The 18,038-nt window shown below is 41.6% G+C and overlaps 2 protein-coding genes across 4 annotated transcripts in view; both read right to left on the minus strand.

Annotated features, from left to right (window-relative positions):
- The window catches only part of nfil3 (nuclear factor, interleukin 3 regulated), an 8,200-nt gene extending 6,385 nt beyond the window's left edge, over window positions 1-1,815 (minus strand). Inside the window, exon 1 of one of the 2 annotated variants that reach the window (XM_019894594.1) lies at window positions 1,592-1,815. The gene's annotated coding sequence lies outside the window, so the exon portion shown is untranslated. Of the gene's footprint in view, window positions 1-1,578 lie in introns of both variants that reach the window. The other variant, XM_019894585.1, reaches the window with a different exon arrangement.
- Window positions 1,816-3,664: 1,849 nt separating this feature from the next.
- Window positions 3,665-18,038, minus strand: part of ror2 (receptor tyrosine kinase-like orphan receptor 2) — a 59,473-nt gene continuing 45,099 nt past the window's right edge. For both annotated transcript variants that reach the window (XM_019894642.1, XM_019894640.1), the window contains exons 3-9: window positions 12,478-12,765; window positions 11,937-11,967; window positions 11,140-11,261; window positions 10,689-11,003; window positions 10,349-10,603; window positions 9,359-9,564; window positions 3,665-6,117 (exon numbers count right to left, since the gene is read on the minus strand). In XM_019894642.1, coding sequence (XP_019750201.1) covers window positions 4,663-6,117; window positions 9,359-9,564; window positions 10,349-10,603; window positions 10,689-11,003; window positions 11,140-11,261; window positions 11,937-11,967; window positions 12,478-12,765 — 2,672 coding nt within the window. In that variant the 3' untranslated portion in view covers window positions 3,665-4,662. The remainder of the gene's footprint in view (window positions 6,118-9,358; window positions 9,565-10,348; window positions 10,604-10,688; window positions 11,004-11,139; window positions 11,262-11,936; window positions 11,968-12,477; window positions 12,766-18,038) is intronic.

Raw genomic sequence — 18,038 nt, forward strand, 5'->3', positions numbered from 1 at the left:
CTGTTGTTGCGAGTTGCCATTCGTTCTACTAAACCATTAGTCAAACGCCATCATGCCTTCTGTCGTTATTACACAAACAAAAATCTCTTTACTGTTACTAGTGTTAGTGCCTCCATATGGCTACGCTCGTGAAAGCAATACAACGAACTCAAACGCGTCTTCGTCCAATGTTGTCAACTAATATCCGGATTGATTTTATTTTCCTCAATTCTCCGGAGAAATGTTCATAAAAATTTGAAAAACCCGGAATTCCGGGAAAATCCGGAGGACTTTCATCTCTGATTTTTTTTGGGGGGGGGGGGTGATTGGGTATCCATTAGTTACAAACTACAATAAATTGAAATAATTGCTTGTTTTTTTTTATGTTTTGATAAAAACATTTTTTAAAAAGTTCACAATTACTCATACCCACTTTCGCAACACACACATATTGTACGTTCTAAATTTAGATTTTGCTCGATTCCTTTAGCAAAGATTACCTTCACCAAAATTGTCTGTTAAACTCTGGCAGGAGTAATTTTCAATCCATTAAAATCTATTAAATTTGAAGTTTATTAGTCATGGCGATTTACTGTATCATTTTAGAACAAAAGATACCAATTAAACACGTAAAAAAAGTGTGTGCTTGCAAGAAGTGATGTCAGTTCTGTCGGGACCTTGATGATGGAGGCAGGAAATCGATCTGGGCCAGACGGGACCAGGACTGGCTGGGCTTCGGCGAGTCGTCAACACGCAGTATCGCCCCAGAATTCATTGTGTCCGAATTACACAATAACGCCTCTCCCGGCCCGTGACTGCCAGAAATTTCTGTTGCTGCAGACATTATGCAATGTTCGCCGGTGTGACAAAAACGAAACAGACACGTTTGTTCTGCTTTGTTTTGAGTGTAAATATATCACTGGTTAAACAGCGGGTCTGAGCAAAAGCGAAATAATCGACGTAACAGGCTGAATGAAGACAATGTAGGCATTGATTCTGGTACATGACATCATTGCCTCGCTTACTCAGACACTGGCGGATGAGGCTTGATCGACGCCCTAAAAAGTCTACCTTTTAACAGCGTGAGACACAACTGGAAATGAAACGAAAGCGTTGATAAAGAACTTTCTGTTTGGTTACAATACAACAAAACATACGGACAGTCACTATCGTTGTGACATAGTGAACCCAACCCCGTTTTTTGGTTGCAACGATGTGTCGCAATCCGTAAACTCTTGTCACTGGTAACGAGGCCTACGTGACTTTACAGAACGAACACGCAACCCAAACTCTCTCCGTTCTTATCCATTCCAAAGTGCTGCATAATTAAAAACACGAGTAAGGGTCCGTTCTTTGTTCATAAAACTTGCTGATGGCAGCCAGATGATACAGTACATACTTGTATAACATTACACTTCTCACAGGCTAAGGCTTTTCTTTTATTTTGGATAACAATTAGGTTACTTTCAGTTGATAGTGTTAAGACAGAAATTCACTCATACAATAAACAGCGCCCTTTGGGCATACATCGAGGCACATAAACCGAAACAAATAATTCACATAACACTTGGTAGGTACGGTTTTTAATTCGATACTCACATTCTTACTGTACCTTGTCGCTAGTTGAAATTTGCTGGTGATATTACAGACGTTGTCCTGAACGAAGACGTCAAACATCACCGAGGTATTTATCCTCCCAAACGTGAGAAAATATTTGGGTCGACTACATTTTACAAAGAGAAGAGAACCACGTTCTCTTCTGATTTTTTTTTCCTTTCACCAATGTGCCTTCTGACTCATGGATCTGTGTTAGTAGGTCAGGAGTTAAGAGCATTGGCAGTGTGCGGTTGATTGACAAGCAATTCAGCCAATCACATTGCTGAAGTTTAGAATTCCAACCAATGACTTTCGTGAAAACTTGAGGGCTCAAATAAGATATGATGTCGTCACAATACCAGCAGTGGAGCGACCATAAAACAGTCATGAGTAAATACACACCTCCATGTTAATTCAAAACCTCAGTGTGTATGGTTGGTTTAAAATAAAAAGTTAAGATAAACGTTGAATCGTTAGAACACCAGTACAATGTAAGGTAAAGTGGAACATGATTCTTGACATAATGATTGTTACAAATCAACTGAATTGAGAATTCTAACTTGATAAATATCTTGAATACTTATTTTAGGTACCACAAATTATAAACTAAATTGTAAGTTTGACTCTTTTTAAAATGTAAAAACTTAAAAATAAACAAATGAATTGGGAATTTCAGGCCATTCTCTATCCCTTTCTCCAGTCAGTATTAGGATGTTTGTTGTTGCATTTTTCAAAGACGAATGTAACAACAACAACAACAACAACAACAACAAAATCACATTTTGATTATCTGGGCTTTAATCTGAAATGCAGCCTTTGTGATAAGACATTATGTTGACATACAACCCTGCATTTACTGCAAGTAGAAATGACCAAAATTTTGGATTTGTCCATTCCTTTAAAATGTATTATAGCGCGTCCAAATGGTATTTTACACTTTCCATTTAATTTGATCAGTAATCATTTAAACTTGGTTCTAAAAATTATAATAATCTAACACAGGGTTTGTCAAACTCATTTTTGACGGGCCACTTTGGAGTTACGTCTTCCCTCAGAGGCCTGTTATGACATAAATGTTTATTCGTATTATCACATTTTACTTGTACATAACAAATTAATGGATTACTGGTTTTGAAATCAGTCAACTATCAGTTTGTTCTTTTATTGTTCGAGTGAATGTAAACAGAGTAACAAATTATTGCAGAATCTCAACTTTATCTATTACACATGACAATTGGACATTTCGGTACAAATTTTAGCAAGGATTAATCAAATTGACACAGATGATTTGCTTTTGGGGGCCGCATGGAGGATTCTCACTTGTACATCAGAATTTGGATTTTATTCTTAGAATTCTCACTTTAAAAACACACGTGCATATTGATTACTTTAAGAACACAAACAAATATATATTCTCCAAAGTAAAAGTCTACTTTAGAATTAGAATCTTTGTCATTGCATTATGTCAGAGTGCAACCCCAAAAGTCCTTAAACATTATCAAAACGATTTGAAAATATATTTTTTTCCCAAAATGAAAAAATGGCATGCTTTCATAGAATGGCCCAGCACTAACAACTACTTGCAATTTATTTTTGCTTGCAGTGGAATCCTCTTATATCAAAGCCTGTTTCCTTCCTGACAGATGAGCTGCTGCTGCAGATGGTTCACTAGCGAATTTAAAGATGAAGAGGAAAATCACAAAAAATTTGGCAGTTTGCTTTTTGTCGTTTTTCACATGGGCCAGGCCAGTATGAGACATCTGAGCATGATAAAGCAGATGACGGAGAGTCCAGGAGTCAATTTCTGGAGGGGTATATACTGCACCTTAAAGGGTCACGCCTTCACATATTTTGATGTAAATATTTTAAGGTGTAAGTGTATGGAAAAAAACTCCCAACCAACCACAATGAAGCAGTTTTTTCCCCCCAAAATGCTCTTTGTAGTTTAAAAATTGTATTCTATGACATTGCGATGCCGTTTTGAATGTAATTGTTCATCCCTGGTTGTGGTAATTATTTCTTTTAATGCACTATAGTAACTGTTGTTGTGTCAGATTCTCCGCTATGATGAAGTTTGATCAACAAGTGAGTCATTTAAGAAGAATTTATTAAACATTCCATAGTTTGATGTACACAATGGTAAAGTAAGTGGAAAAACAGCTTATAAAAATCATGCATCTGGCGGGGGGACAAAACATCAGGTTTAGCAATGTTCTATTAAAAAAAAAAAAAAAAAAAAATCAAACTAAAGAATATAAATTACAAATCTGTGCAATGTGGTGTGAAAAACAATGTTACAAAAATCAGCCCAGTGAACAATAAGACGTATGTGTGGAGGGGGGCAAAAAAAAAACCAACAAAAAAAACAAAACAATTCTACGATTTCACGAGCCTGGTTATTAATATTATAAACTGTAAAATATAGCCTATCACAGAGTCAAAACACAATTTGTTCATTTGAAAAGAATACTTCTTTTCCTCCTACACATATCTTTTATTCATACATTCGTTGGCTCTATGGCTGTGGCCAATGTACAAGCACCACTGGACAATAACATCCATAAAAATATGAAATGATCTTCAAGAGGCGCAAAGGAATGCACAAGCAAATTCTTCAAAGTCTTTCGCTATTAAACTGAGTTGCAGTTCTGTTATTTCTGAAACTGGCATATTCCCCTTTAGATTGAGTGAGGCTTTTAAAGATAGAAACAGCATCTTAGGTGGGAAGGTTATTCGTTTAGGATATGAACGCTGGCGGGACAGTCACCAAATAAGTATCCTGGCTCGCAGAAGCCCATGTTTGTTCATCAAAAGACAGTGTGACTTGGTCAGTAAAACCTTCACAAAGTACATAAGGGTGAATAATTTGTTGGTGTATGTTGCACAGCAACATTGGAAAAAAACAAAACACGGACTGTAGTGTCCTTCGGTTTAAAAAGTGAGATTGGAAAACAAAAACGTGAGTCACTACTGAGAAAGTCTTTGTCAACATTCAGTCACCGTCACTGGAAATCGCTCCTTTTACTTCATGCTGCTTATGAAAGCAGGCAAACATAAGTTTTGGGAATATTTCACACAGAAGCCAACCTATGTGTCTGACAACTCGATCATCAGCTCATCAGTCTGTTGCTCGTTATCACCCAGTAATTCTGTTTCGGGCACTGCCAAGTGCTCATTTTGTTCGAGCTCCATCTGGGACGCCCTGTCAACCGAGTCCTCGTGGTTGGTCTTGGAGTCCTCATTGAGTAAGGCTGCTTGCTCCGCCATCGAATTGTTAGAAGGAGCCGTGGTGACGTAACCTGTTGATGTGGAGCCACTGCCGCTGTGGTGTGAACCGGCTTTTGGAACCATTTGTGCTGGGTGGTGGACCTGCTGGTGGGGCATGGGCATGGGTATTTGCATGGGGTAAAAATTCTGCATGTATTGGTAGGCTGGCATAGGGTGATAGCCATTGACGGGGATGTACAGCTGCGGGGGGACCATCGGCCGATGCATTTGACTCTTCATTGGCAGAAACTGAGGCGGATGGAAGGGCACGGTCTTTTTTGGGCTCGTGTAACGCGACGCATTCGCCGTGCTCATGCTGATATTGCTTACGGGGCTGGTGCTGAGGGAGCTGGTCTGGGTAGTGTTGCTGGTACCCGACGTTTGAGCAGAGTTATTATAATTTGAAAGGCTTTCCCAGGAGCGCAGACGTGTGTGGATGTCTTTGAAGCGAGGCCGCCTTGCCTGGAATTCACTCCAGCACTCCAGCATAAGGGTGTATATCCAAACCGGGCAGTCATCGGGACACTGCAACACCTGGTGGCTACGCACCATCTCGATCACGTCGTGGTTGGAGTAGCCACAATAAGGCTGTAGACCATAACTGAAGGTCTCCCAAAGTAAAACGCCATAAGACCAGATATCCGAGTCCGTGGAGAACTTGCCATACATTAGTGCCTCCGGGGACATCCATCGAATAGGGAAAGGGCTTGTCCCCATCAGATTGTAGTAATCAGCTGAATAGACATCTCTGAAGAGGCCGAGATCGAGGATCTTGATGCTTAGCTTGTCAAAAACCAGAATGTTTCGGGCTGCGAGATCTTTATGAACAACCTGGTGGCTAGAAAGGTACTCCATTCCGGCCGCGATCTGGGTAATGATATGAAGGAAATCAGCCTGTTCCAATGTGGATTTTACCGTCCGGTCATCATCTGAGCTGCCAACATCTGAGTTGGGAGAGCGCACCACAAGATACTCGTGCAAATCACCAATGCTTGAATACGTGAATATGATACTTTGTGGCTGCTCTTTGGTGATGGTACCCAGAAGACAAACAATATTTTGATGCTGAAGGTGAGAGCGCAGCATGGCCTCGTGACGAAATTCCTCAATAAGAGCGGGATCAACCTTGTCCTTCAGGGTCTTGATGGCCACCACATGGGCCTGCTCACCAGGTGCGGTGCCGTATAGATGGCCTTTGTAAACTTTGCCAAACCGATCCTCACCAAGCTCCTCCATAAATCTTACAGCTGACATGTTGAGTTCCCTCAGCTTCGCCTGCCATAAAACAAAAACAAACAATCAAATTCAGGTCCTTGAACAATACGGCCAAAGATACAATTAGTCAGAAAAAGTTAAAATGTGAGATATTTCTTCTGTATTTAACCCTTTCCTGCACCCTGTAACCTGATAACATGATAAGATGTCCACTGTAGTAACCGCTGTCCCTGAAAGGGTTGAAACAGTTCCCGTGGGTCTAGATCAGTGGTTCTTAACTTTTTTAGAGGTACCGAACCCAACCAGTTAGCATGCACATTCACCGAACCCTTCATGAGTGAAAAATAAATTAATTAATATTTTTTTAAATAAATTCAAGACATTAAAAAAACACATTTATTAAAAACAGAAAAAAGCAAATAAAATTTCAAGAGACAAGTACACTTTTTAAAAAACAATTGTACGACATACTATCACGACAGTCACACGTTGACTACTAAGCGAACTAAATTTCCCACGGCACTGATTGGACAAGCAATGTCATGTGATCATCTGCAGCCAGTGATGGCCAAGCGGACGTGTCATAACTAATTAACATGTTGAGTCGCGTGTGTCTTACCCTCCATGGCAGAGGCTCTGTCGAACCCCTGTGACCGACTCACCGAACCCCTGGGGTTCGATCGAACTCAGGTTACGATCCACTGGTCTAGATAAACGGTCTAGGACATTGCATCCATCCATCCATTTTCTCATCCACTTACTGGAGCCTATCCCAGCTGTCCTTGGGCAGCAAAGCGGGGGACACCCTGAACTGGTTGCCAGCCAATGGCAGGGCACACATCGACGAACAACCATTCATACACACACTCACACCTAGGGACAATTTAGAGCAGGGTTGGCCAAACTTTTTTGACCCAAGATCAACTTTTGAAGCGACCAACCTCCCATGTTCGACCCGATATACAGTACATACGCATGCATGCACGCACGTGGGCGCCCAACCATGCACACGCGCACGCCACGATGAGCAACAGCCATGCATGAATGTAATCAAAACACACAGACACACAAATCTTTTTTTTTTGCCCCCCCCCCCATTTCCTCCTCCCACCCCTCACAGTCAACTAGCTCCTGGTCAATTGCGATCGATGGATTAGGCACTCCTGATTTAGAGTGTTCCAAAACCAAAAAAAGGAAACTGGAGTACCCAGGGAAAACCCACGCAGGCACAGGGATGGAAAACTCCACAGAGAGGCAGAAGCCGGAATCAAACCCTGCAGCTCTGCACTGTGAGGCCGACATGCTAACCAGTCGACCATGGGGCCGCCTGGAATGAAATCCATACAATGTTATAAACACTGAGAAGTGGGGCATGTAATTTTCAGTCCCTTTACTGTCAATGGAGCCAACTCAACTCAGAAGTGCCCTGATGATTCCAGAATAACTCGATGTTGACCTAAATGACTCACTATGATGATAAAGCCCACCTGTGTGTCATCTAGTCTCAGTATAAATGCACCTGCTTTCTGATGAGTCTCAGAGGTCTGTTAAAAACATACTGTGGAGCAAACAGCATCATGGAGACCAAGAAATCCACCAGGCAGGTCTGACATAAAGATGTGAAGTTAAAGCAGGATTAGGATAGCTTTAAACATCTCGCGGAGCACGGTTCCATCAATCATTTCAAAATGGAGAGTATCAGACCAGTGCAAAGCTACCAAGACCTGGCCTATAAACTTCCAGCCTAAACAAGGAGAGCGCTGATGCAGCCAAGAGGTCCATGTTCGCTCTGGATGAACTGCTGAGATCTACAGCAAAGATGGGGGAATCTGTCTAGAGGACAACCAATAGTTGCACACTGCACAAATCTGGCCTTTATGGAAAAGCAGGAAGAAGAACGCCATTTTTCAAAGACGACCATAAAAAGCTCGTTTGAAGTTTCCCAAGTCACCTGGGAGACGTGGATGAAGTTGCTCTTGTTAGATGAGACCAACATTTTGGAAAAGGCTATGTTTGATGTCAAAGTAACACGACACATCACCCTCTAAACGCCATCCACACTGTCAGACATGCTGGTCGCAGCCTCATGGTCTGGGGCTGCTTTTCTTTTGCAGGGACAAGGAAGATAAGAGTTGATGAGGGATGAATGGAGCCAAATACTGGACCATTTGGGGAAATAGAAGCTGGATGTGCGGCAATCATGCGCTGAAAAATTGTCATCGTCGTTCTGTCATGACCCGGAAATACACCAACAGTTCGGGAAAATTCACATATTTTCCCCAAATTCCTGATGGCCACCATGCCCCTGGACAGGTAAGAGCCCAGATCTGAATTGAGAATCTGTGCATACGTCACACACACTGAGACATGCATGTGGAAATTCAAAAATTTCTCTGTGAAAGTACACGCGACAACATGCTGTGATTCGTGCTGATTCTAATCCGAAAATTAAGATTCAGCTTTCATTTTTAACAATTTGCATCCCACTTCGAGTCACCACCGATTCGTGCACAGTGCCCCCACTGCACCTTTTAGCTTTTACATAATCTTCTTGTGACATCACAATCCGGAAAAATTCAAAAAGGCTTTCTTAGGCTCCATTTACAATAAATTTGCCTGAAACGCAGTGTGCTGTGGGAGTTTGGAAATATTTTGGTCCTTATTCAAGTTTTGCTCCTTTTCTCTCAAGCTGTTATAGTATCTTCGACAGGTTGCGGAGGGATGGGGCTACTGAGGCATGGAGGCTCAAAGGCACACTACAGTTAGGTCCGCAGTTTACCACAGATGCCAGTACCTCCCCGCCCAGCATGTCACATTCTAGCATTATAAACACGTATGTCATGGCGAGCCATGAAAGTATATTAAACACATGGCTTTACTTTAGAAGAGATGGAGGCAGCTCGTGTAGGATGCAGAACGTTTTGATACGTCCTACCTTGAGGTCAAGTTTCATTCACCCTGTTTTACTCTGGCTGACTGTTTCTTATCCGCACTCTAACTGCCATGGCAATTTTTTTTTAAAGTTTAGGCTGCATTTATATTAAGTTCCGGGTGGCCACAGCAGCAGGGGGGTGGGATCAACAAAGATGTCAGACCTTGATTGCCGTGAATGTCCAACTAACTTCTTAAACCGACATATGAAACAATGGCTGGTGTAGTTGCCAGGAGCATACTGTAATTGTAGCCTTACAAAATTGGAACAAATGAGAGGCTGAGCAGCTACTTTCACCAGAATTTGTACAACCTTCGAGTTTCCACTGTATTGGAAATGTTTTACTCTTCCGTACTGTGAGTGTCCCACCTGGTGTTTGTGCTGGCTTAGGAGAGACATCTCCATGTCTTGGTTGGGTGAGCTGCTGAGCTGGCAGCGAGGAGGCGTGTTTGTTGGTGCTTTATGCTTGTTTCGACACATGCAAACCAAAAAGAAGAGGCAAGCGATGACCAAAGGGATGGCGATCGCAGGGATTAAAATGAACAGAATCTCCTTTCTGACGTTCTCTGGAGGCTCTGTAAATAGAAAGATGGTAGCAAGGTAAGTTATGCCGACATTAGATTTGGCCCTCTTCACCACCAATTATTAAATTAACATGAAAAAAAATATATTTAGCAAGTGTCATAAAAAGTTAGGAATAATTATAAAGTATCTCATACACAGTTTACAGTTTTGTGTGTGTGTGTGTGTGTGTGTGTGTGAGTGTGTGTGTGCATACAATATAAATTGTATGAGATAGTACAATATGCTTTGTATTAGATCAGTGGTGTCGAACTCATTTTGTCGTGGGCCACATTTTAGTTACCGTTTCTCTTGGAGGGCCCTTATGACTGAATCCAAATAAAAAAAGTCAATAATAACGGTTTATTCAACTAGTGTTTAAGTTACTGAAATGAGGCGTTTGGTTACAAGAAAATGCTGACAATATGTCTCTTAGTTCTTACATATGAGAATTTTAAATTTTGCTCGAGATTTTAGCAAGCATCATGCAAGTTGACATGCTTGATCTGCTTCCGCGGGCCACATAAAATGACGTGGTGGGCCAGATCTGGCCCCCGGGCCTTGAGTTTGACATCAGTGTATTAGGTAATGTTACATGGCTAACACTACACAATTACTGGTACTCATTACAAAATATAATACACTGTATACTATACTTATTGTCATATACTTACGGACAATTAAAAAAAAAAAAAAGAAAACATTATTTCAACATTGATCATGATAGTGGAGAACTAGGTATGTATTTTTTTTTTTGGTGGCTCTGCTTTGGATAAATGCTGACTGGCCAGTACTTACTGCAGGGTTGAATATCACAAAGGTCCACTCTGACTCGAGTGTCCAAGGTGAAGCACCAGGGAGCCTGCATCTGGCCTCCCGGGTTCCGGCAGTAGTTGTGGCTCCCCCATAGTTCCGGGTAGTCTTGTGACAGATGGTGACTATGAGGGTACTGACTGCTCCATGGCTGGCAGGGGTGACCGGATTTTGTGATGCTAACAGTCCCTCTGTAGTCAGCCCCGCTTCCATTGTAGCAGCTCTGGTCTGTGGGGGAATCTGTAAAACATATCGAAACTCACAATTGGTCTAACCCTATTTTGCGATCGTCTTTTATCTTCTTGTCTGCCGGTTAGCTGCTTACATGGTCCAAGTTTTTCTGGTGGCACTCCTATTCTCATACATGAAGCAGCATCGTGTGTTCCTGGACGTGGTAGGAGGTGACAGCTGGGAAGCTCTAACTGCATGAGGATCATGGGATTGGATCGGGCAATAGTGTACTCGGAACGGCACAGGTCGTTCTCCAGGGCCTCACACTCGTCTCGACAGAGCGGACGTCGCCGAGGACCCCGGGAGCTCTCGTCGCACAGAGGGAAGACGTAGTAGCAGAAGGAAGGGATGGCGAAATTGGAGCACTGATCTGACAGATGAGTAGAGGTGCCTATCATTGTGAAGGCAGCTTAGAAGAAAGTAACAGAGACGAAGTTAGATTGTTGTATGGACTAAGTGATTGCCAAAACAGAACAATGGGGTGCTTGGATGTTTAGAGTTGTAATTCATTGTGTTAAAAAAACAAACAAGCATGATTTTCCTACCGGTGATGCGATTTTCACTCTCTCCCTGCATCTGGAGAGACTCCACATAAATGCTCTGGTTGCCAATGAAGCGAGCACAGGCAATGCCGCGGTATGGTTGGCAAAACCCTTTTTCACGTGACCTTAAAAAAACAGCACAAACAATTTGTTACTTACAGACCAATCAAGTATTTTTATTTTTTTGCTTCCTGCTCAAATCGTACAGCCTTAAATTGACTTTTGCGTACGCTGGCCACCATGCGGTGATGCGTTCCCTGGTGATCAAGTGGTTGCTATCTATGTCTTGTTGTCACACTTCCGTTAAAAAAAATAAAGTATGACAGGTGGGTTCGAAGTCCATTATCACCAACCACCAAATACGCAGAAAAAAAACCCAACCTTTTAATGGAATCAGCATTTTTTTTTCATCCAGGAAAGAGTTGTCCAAACCAAACAGTATTGTTACTGTTGAATATATTTCTGAGTCCTTGGTTTCACTTTTAAACTCACTCATGTGGAAAAAGCGAAAACAGTGACGGTCCCATCCTAATATGTTGGTTGAATGAATAAATGCAGAAGCAAATGTTTAAAAGAAGTCGAAGGAGTAACAGAACAGTCAAACAAGAATATTGATTTTGATCATTACGTATCTGTAGAAAAAGGAATATTAACGTGCACATTTTATGACAGTATTTCGTGTCATTTTGGAAATCTCATTTACATGAATCACCTTCATCAACACAACAAAAAAAAGACCTATCACAAGGAAGCAATGGTTATCAATCTGATTCACAAATTAGAAGGGAGTGTTCACTTACGTATGATCTGGCCCATGTGTAGGCATCTGCCCTGTTGATTAAAACATCATAAACCATGAATTTCACATTTTACAAAACTGATAAATTATTGACACAATCACGCGAGTTACCATATTTTCCACACTATAAGGTGCTTTGGAGTATAAGGTGCACTTTCAATGAATGACCTATTTTAAAGCTGTTTTCATATGTAGGGCGCATTATAAGGCTCATAGAATAGAAGCTACAATAGCGGCTGTCGTTGCGTTATGCATCCACTAGATGGAGCTATGCTAAAGGGAATACAATACAATACAGCTTTATTTATACAGAGCCTTCACAACCGCTGCAGCTATAACAAAGCACTTTACAGAACATTTAAAATACTACGTCCAAGAAATCCGAATATTGCTCCGTATATAAGGCGCACCGAACTATAAGGCACTGCCGGCTTTTGTGAAGATTGAATGCTTTTGGGTGCGCCTTATAGTGCGGAAAATACAGTACTTAAACATCACAAAGATGAATGGAGAGACTGATTGACTGTGTAAACAAACCTTACCTAGTTTGACATAAAGGACACCTGTGGCATAAATCACTTTATATGCATTGGAGGCAACACATTGATAATAGCCTGTGTCCGTCGTGTCAAGGTCCGTGATCCGAAGCTTGGATCCAGCCTCCGTTTTACGGACAGTGATACGGCCTTGCTCCTGGACAACGGGGGCATCATTTTTAAGCCAGCGAATCGTTGGTCGTGGGTTACCAGCCACCTTGCAGTGGAGCGTGGCTGTCTGGCCCTGGAAGTGTGTGATATTGTTGACTGGCTCCAGGAACTCAAGGAAGTAACCTTGGCAAAGTGAAGAGATTATTTATTAAAGTCAATTTTTTTCCCCCAAAAAATGATTTTTTCCTCTCACAGTCTCAATTCGCTCACAGGAAAATGACATATATAGAAAAGCACTCAAGGTAGAAGGGGAGACAGAATTGGGGGAAAAAAAAGGGAAACTCTGACTCCTGCTAGCCTCAAACCCACACCACCCAAACCACCCTTCCCACCCGTTCCCAACCTCATTGTGGTGAGTGGCTGTTTCTGCAATCAGCAAAAATGAGGCAATAGATGGAAATGAACAACCTTGAAGCTACACCAAAATGTAACAGGACCTATGTTCCGCTAACATCGAGTTCAGCAAAAATGCAACATACAGGTTTGTCAAGAAAAACAAGCCTATAGCTAAGTAACACAAATTAGAATTTTACAAATTCAAAGGTTGACTGTGAATAAGGATCTTGACCATTCAACAGTTGGGGGATATATTTTAGCATAATTCAACAAGACTTCAGTGCGGCCCGGTGGTCCAGTGGTGAGCACGTTGACCTCACAGTGCAGAGGTGCCGGGTTCAATTCCAGCTCCAGCCTCCCCGTGTGGAGTTTGCACATTCTCCCCGGGCCTGCGTGGGTTTTCTTCGGGTACTCCAGTTTCCTCCCACATTCCAAAAACATGCATGGCAGGGCGATTGAACACTACAAATTGTCCCTAGGTGTGAGTGTCAGCGCGGATGGTTGTTCGTCACTGTGTGCCCTGCGATTGGCTGGCAACCGGTTCAGGGTGTTCCCCGCCTACTGCCCGAAGACAGCTGGGATAGGCTCCAGCAGCCCCTGCAACCCTTGTGAGGATAAAGCGGATTGGAAAATGAATGAATGAATGAACTAGACTTCATGCTAATCGAGGCGACTTTCTAAACCATTCATCAATCACATGCAAAGAGCACATCGCCAACTATTAAGATCACGCCACCTCCATGCGAAGTGCATTCTTCCAATATATTTTCAGATGATTTTGTATAATCCTAGCCCAACCTGTGGATTACACAATGTGAAGTTGTCATGATATGGGTTTTAACAAATTCGATGCACGGTATTAATGTTTAACTTACAAATATTTCATTTGAGTGGATTCATAGTAGACTGCTAGCTGTCAAGTTTGATGCCAAATAATTCTAGCTAGCATAAATTAATTTAGAATGTCAGACAACAGAGCGAGATTAAATGTGGCGGCTGCCTGCAACAACAACAAAAAGGACAATGACTTGAAGTTGTCAAAACAACCAAATGGATTTGATCATTCCATAAACCGCTAGTCTACAACCACCTGTCACAGAAAAACCCAACAGTCGAGATGACCGAAATGAATTTGGATGCCTTCATCAGCAACTACTGGAAACATGTGTCATTACGTTCAAAAACAAACAAACAAACAAACAAACAAACAAAAAACCCCTAACAAAATAAAAAAAACAGACATACATCAACTGATCAGTACTGACGGATCGTCACTGACGAACTCCAGTTTCGCTGACGACTGACGAAAACACCAGAAAAAAAATTACAGACTGTCGATGACGAATGGGTACTGAGGACGCGAATGGATGACGAATGACAGACCTGTAAAATTAACTGATGCGCCTGCCTACGATGATTTGTCTTAGTAGGTTGGCTGTTTTGCTTCGAACGCCATGATGTCATCACATGGACAGACTTCATCCACCCAATCAATTTATATCTCCGCAGTGGGAGTCCGCCACAGGGAAACATTCTTCTCTTGGCAAGTTAAATTTGTGATTTTGTACACACGACATATATAATTCAAATTGTCTGTGTTTCGTTACCTATTTAAGTACAGTAGTATCTTATATAGTGGCGTTTTATTGATAAATTTGACGAAAATTGTAGCTTGTTGTCTAGCCGCTATCATATACATACACACAGATACAGCTTTTGTTTTGTAGTGGTATTTTTGAGTCCCGGTATATTTTACCGACTTGATTTATGATGTGTTTTGTCTGCACAGTGAGTGCGGTTAGTTTTCCGTTAAGGGACTGTTCATTCTCGTCGTGTTTTGGAAATAGAAATTATGGTGATAATATCTGGGTTAAAATGTAAGCATCATTAGTTTACATGTACATAAATTCGTTTAAAATATTAGGTTCTGACTCAATGTCAGGCCTAACATTGACTCTGCAGCATTAACTGCAAATGGCTCCACAAGGGGGTGCAAAGTCGTCATATAATCGCCGATGATTTACACAATCCAAAAGCAATTCAAATGGCTTTTTTTTTTTTTTTTTTGCTCAGAAAGGCGGTCGGGTGTTCTCGACCAATTCTACTGAGGCGGCATGGAGTTATGTCCGAGGGGCACATTCAAAACGTTTCTAGTTTTGTTAACGTTACCACAGCACAAAACCAAACAAGCCCACCAAAGTAGCCAATTATAAAAGATGTTAGTTGATGAAATGCTGCGTATTCCTCCCCATAATTTTTTGTCTTTAGTGCAAAATGAAGAAGAAAATAGGATATGATGTCCTATTTCTGCACCACAACAACGAGGCAGAAAGAGAGACAGACAGACGATGGTGTTGAGAGTGATGAAGAGAGCCAAGTTGAGAGCGCCGAGAGATTGCACCACATTGTTTTTTTTTTAGAAAGTGAGCACAGAGCAGGAAAGTAAGAAAGATAAAGATCATGAGAGGTAGGTTTTTCAGAGTGAGACCTGGACAAATACGAGTTTGGGATGTTGGGGGGGGGGGTTGCTTGCTTCATGAGTGCATGTGTGTGTACCCTTTTATATATATATATATATATATATATATATAAAATTTAGAATACCCGAACCGATACCAGGTATCGGTATCAAGCTGATACCAGCCCGATATCACATATTGAGCTGATACCAGCCCGATACAAGATATCAATATATATATATATATATATATATATATATATATATATGACATTAACATTAACATCAAGGGCCCTATTTTCAAAAACAGGTGCCCATGGTGCATTTGGCAATTTGGCAACCGAAAGTAGACTGAGCTCAGCATTAAAATTCATTCATCTTCATCTTCCTACCAGGACAATTGTAGTGTAGCTTGCCTCTGATTTTGGTAGACGTGCTACGTGGTGCTGGCTGACGCGGTTACCACACATCAGGCATATCTCACATTTTGGTGGCAAAAAAGTAAGACTCGATTTCAGACTTGGAAAAAGCAGGTCTAAACGGTGGCTCGTTTGGTGACATTAAAATTTGGTGGATTTGATTGAGGCATAGGCAGACAGATTCGACTCTCTGTGGAAATGTGTAGTGAATGTGATTGTATTTCATTCATCAATATGACAGCACCGTGGGACACGTCCTCTGAATTATTGTAGAAATCAGTTCAATGAACAAATTATTGTCATTTTCATCTTAAAAATATATGAATAGAATCCCCCTGACCAGGCGGCACTGGTGTGTGTGTGTGTGTGTGTGTGTGTGATTTTAATGGGAATCAGGGGAACTGCTTCAATTGTTTGGCAGTTGCCTGCCTCCATCCAGCAATGTGGGTGCACAACAGCACAAGTACCCCCTTGCGCCCACTTCTACCTGAGTAAAGGCTACACAAATACCAAAAGAAAGAAAACTCCACCAATGTGCATAGTTAAGACTGCGGTTTGCATTTGACTTGTCCTGGGCATGAAAACATTGACCTAAATGTTTATTTGACAAAGAATGATAAATACAACCTTTCTATCATATTTCATAAAGTTAACTCACACCATTTTTTTGAGGTCTGACCGGCTATCGGATGTGTCTGTGTGTGAGCAGACTGGAAGGTCATTGTTGCCTTGGGCTGTCAATTAAAAACTTGCATCGTGAAATAGACTTTGCCATCCTTTGAACCAAAGTACAAAATACGACCATTTCCAATTTGAATGTTGAGCTGCGCACAGCAGTTCGCCCATTCGCAGGAGGAGCACTGGCCCCTGTTGCTCCCAATCCCGAACACTTGGAAACATTGTAGTGAAAATACAGTCAGCAGATGGATGAATGAGTAGAATGAGTAGAAGAACCCAAACTTACTAGTCAAAAAATTACTTGGAGTGTAAAGCATCATCTGTCCTACTCACTGTTTTGTGACTTGCCAAGGGCTTTTGTTGAGTCTCAAGTATCAAGGCTTAAGTGCTTGCTTGATTATTCTTATTCTCAAGAGACAGAAGTAATGAAAAGCAGCTTTGGGAGCTTTGGCAAGCTTCCTCAACTGCTTGGACGAACACTCCTTTGGTAGCGTTTATCTGCAATGCTTCTACAACATGCAATATTCATTTACAATTTATTCATTTAGTGTCAAGAACATTTTTGCCTTGACTCCCCCTTTAATTCTGGTGTTTGTGTTTCCTCTTAGTTGTTCATTGTGAGGTCGCCATTGGCTCTTGCTAGCTTAATCCAATAGCTTCTTTTACTAATCAAGTTGGAATGCACAGAATTGGCTTTTTATTTGTGCACTGTGCATAACAGGCGTATGTAAATCTATGCAGTGGCAGGCTAGACTGTGTATTGGTATTTTCGCAGACTCGTTTAGGATGGTCCAGCGTAATGTATTTGAACACGAATGTTTTGCTTTGATGTCGGTGTGAATATGGCAGTGTTGTTTTGCCGCCATTTGGAGCATCTCCTTTCATTCCATTTAAATCCTGTGTACGAAAGACTAATCTGATAGTCCTTGGCAGAAGAAAACACCGGTTTACTTTAATCCTGTGGCAGGCCGAGGTGCGCACAGTACGTTTGTCAGGAACTGCAAGCACACTTCAATGACACATTTCAGTCTCCCTGCACCTCAACCAAATTCTCCCAAATCGTGTTACACTACCTGAGCCCACACGTAGCCATGGTTCCAGCAGATGTAACGTTTAGTCTACTTTTCAAATAGTAAAAGGAAATGCTCCTGGTAGCCCGGAAGGCCCAGCCTCGTGCAGAGATGAACCAAATTCCCAAACAAACACATAAAGGCTTGCGTTGGAACAAAAACTAGGTTAGCATGAGTAGTCTATGACAGAGCTCAATGTTTTTTTTTTTTTTTTTTAAGTGGAGTGTGACAAAATGTTGATAGTGTGCAGGATTTTTCAGGCTCTTGCTGGGTGAGCGTTTAAGGCAGGGGTGTCAAACTAATTTTTGTCGAGGGCCACATTGGAATTACGTCTTCCCTCAGAGGGCCGTTACGACAGTGAAACCGAATAAATGTTTAATCATCACATCTATTATTACTTGTACACAACAAAAAAATTGATGGATTACTAGTTTT

Source organism: Hippocampus comes, unplaced genomic scaffold (genome assembly GCF_001891065.2).
Source record: "Hippocampus comes isolate QL1 unplaced genomic scaffold, H_comes_QL1_v1.1 scaffold123, whole genome shotgun sequence".
NCBI lineage: Eukaryota > Metazoa > Chordata > Actinopteri > Syngnathiformes > Syngnathidae > Hippocampus > Hippocampus comes.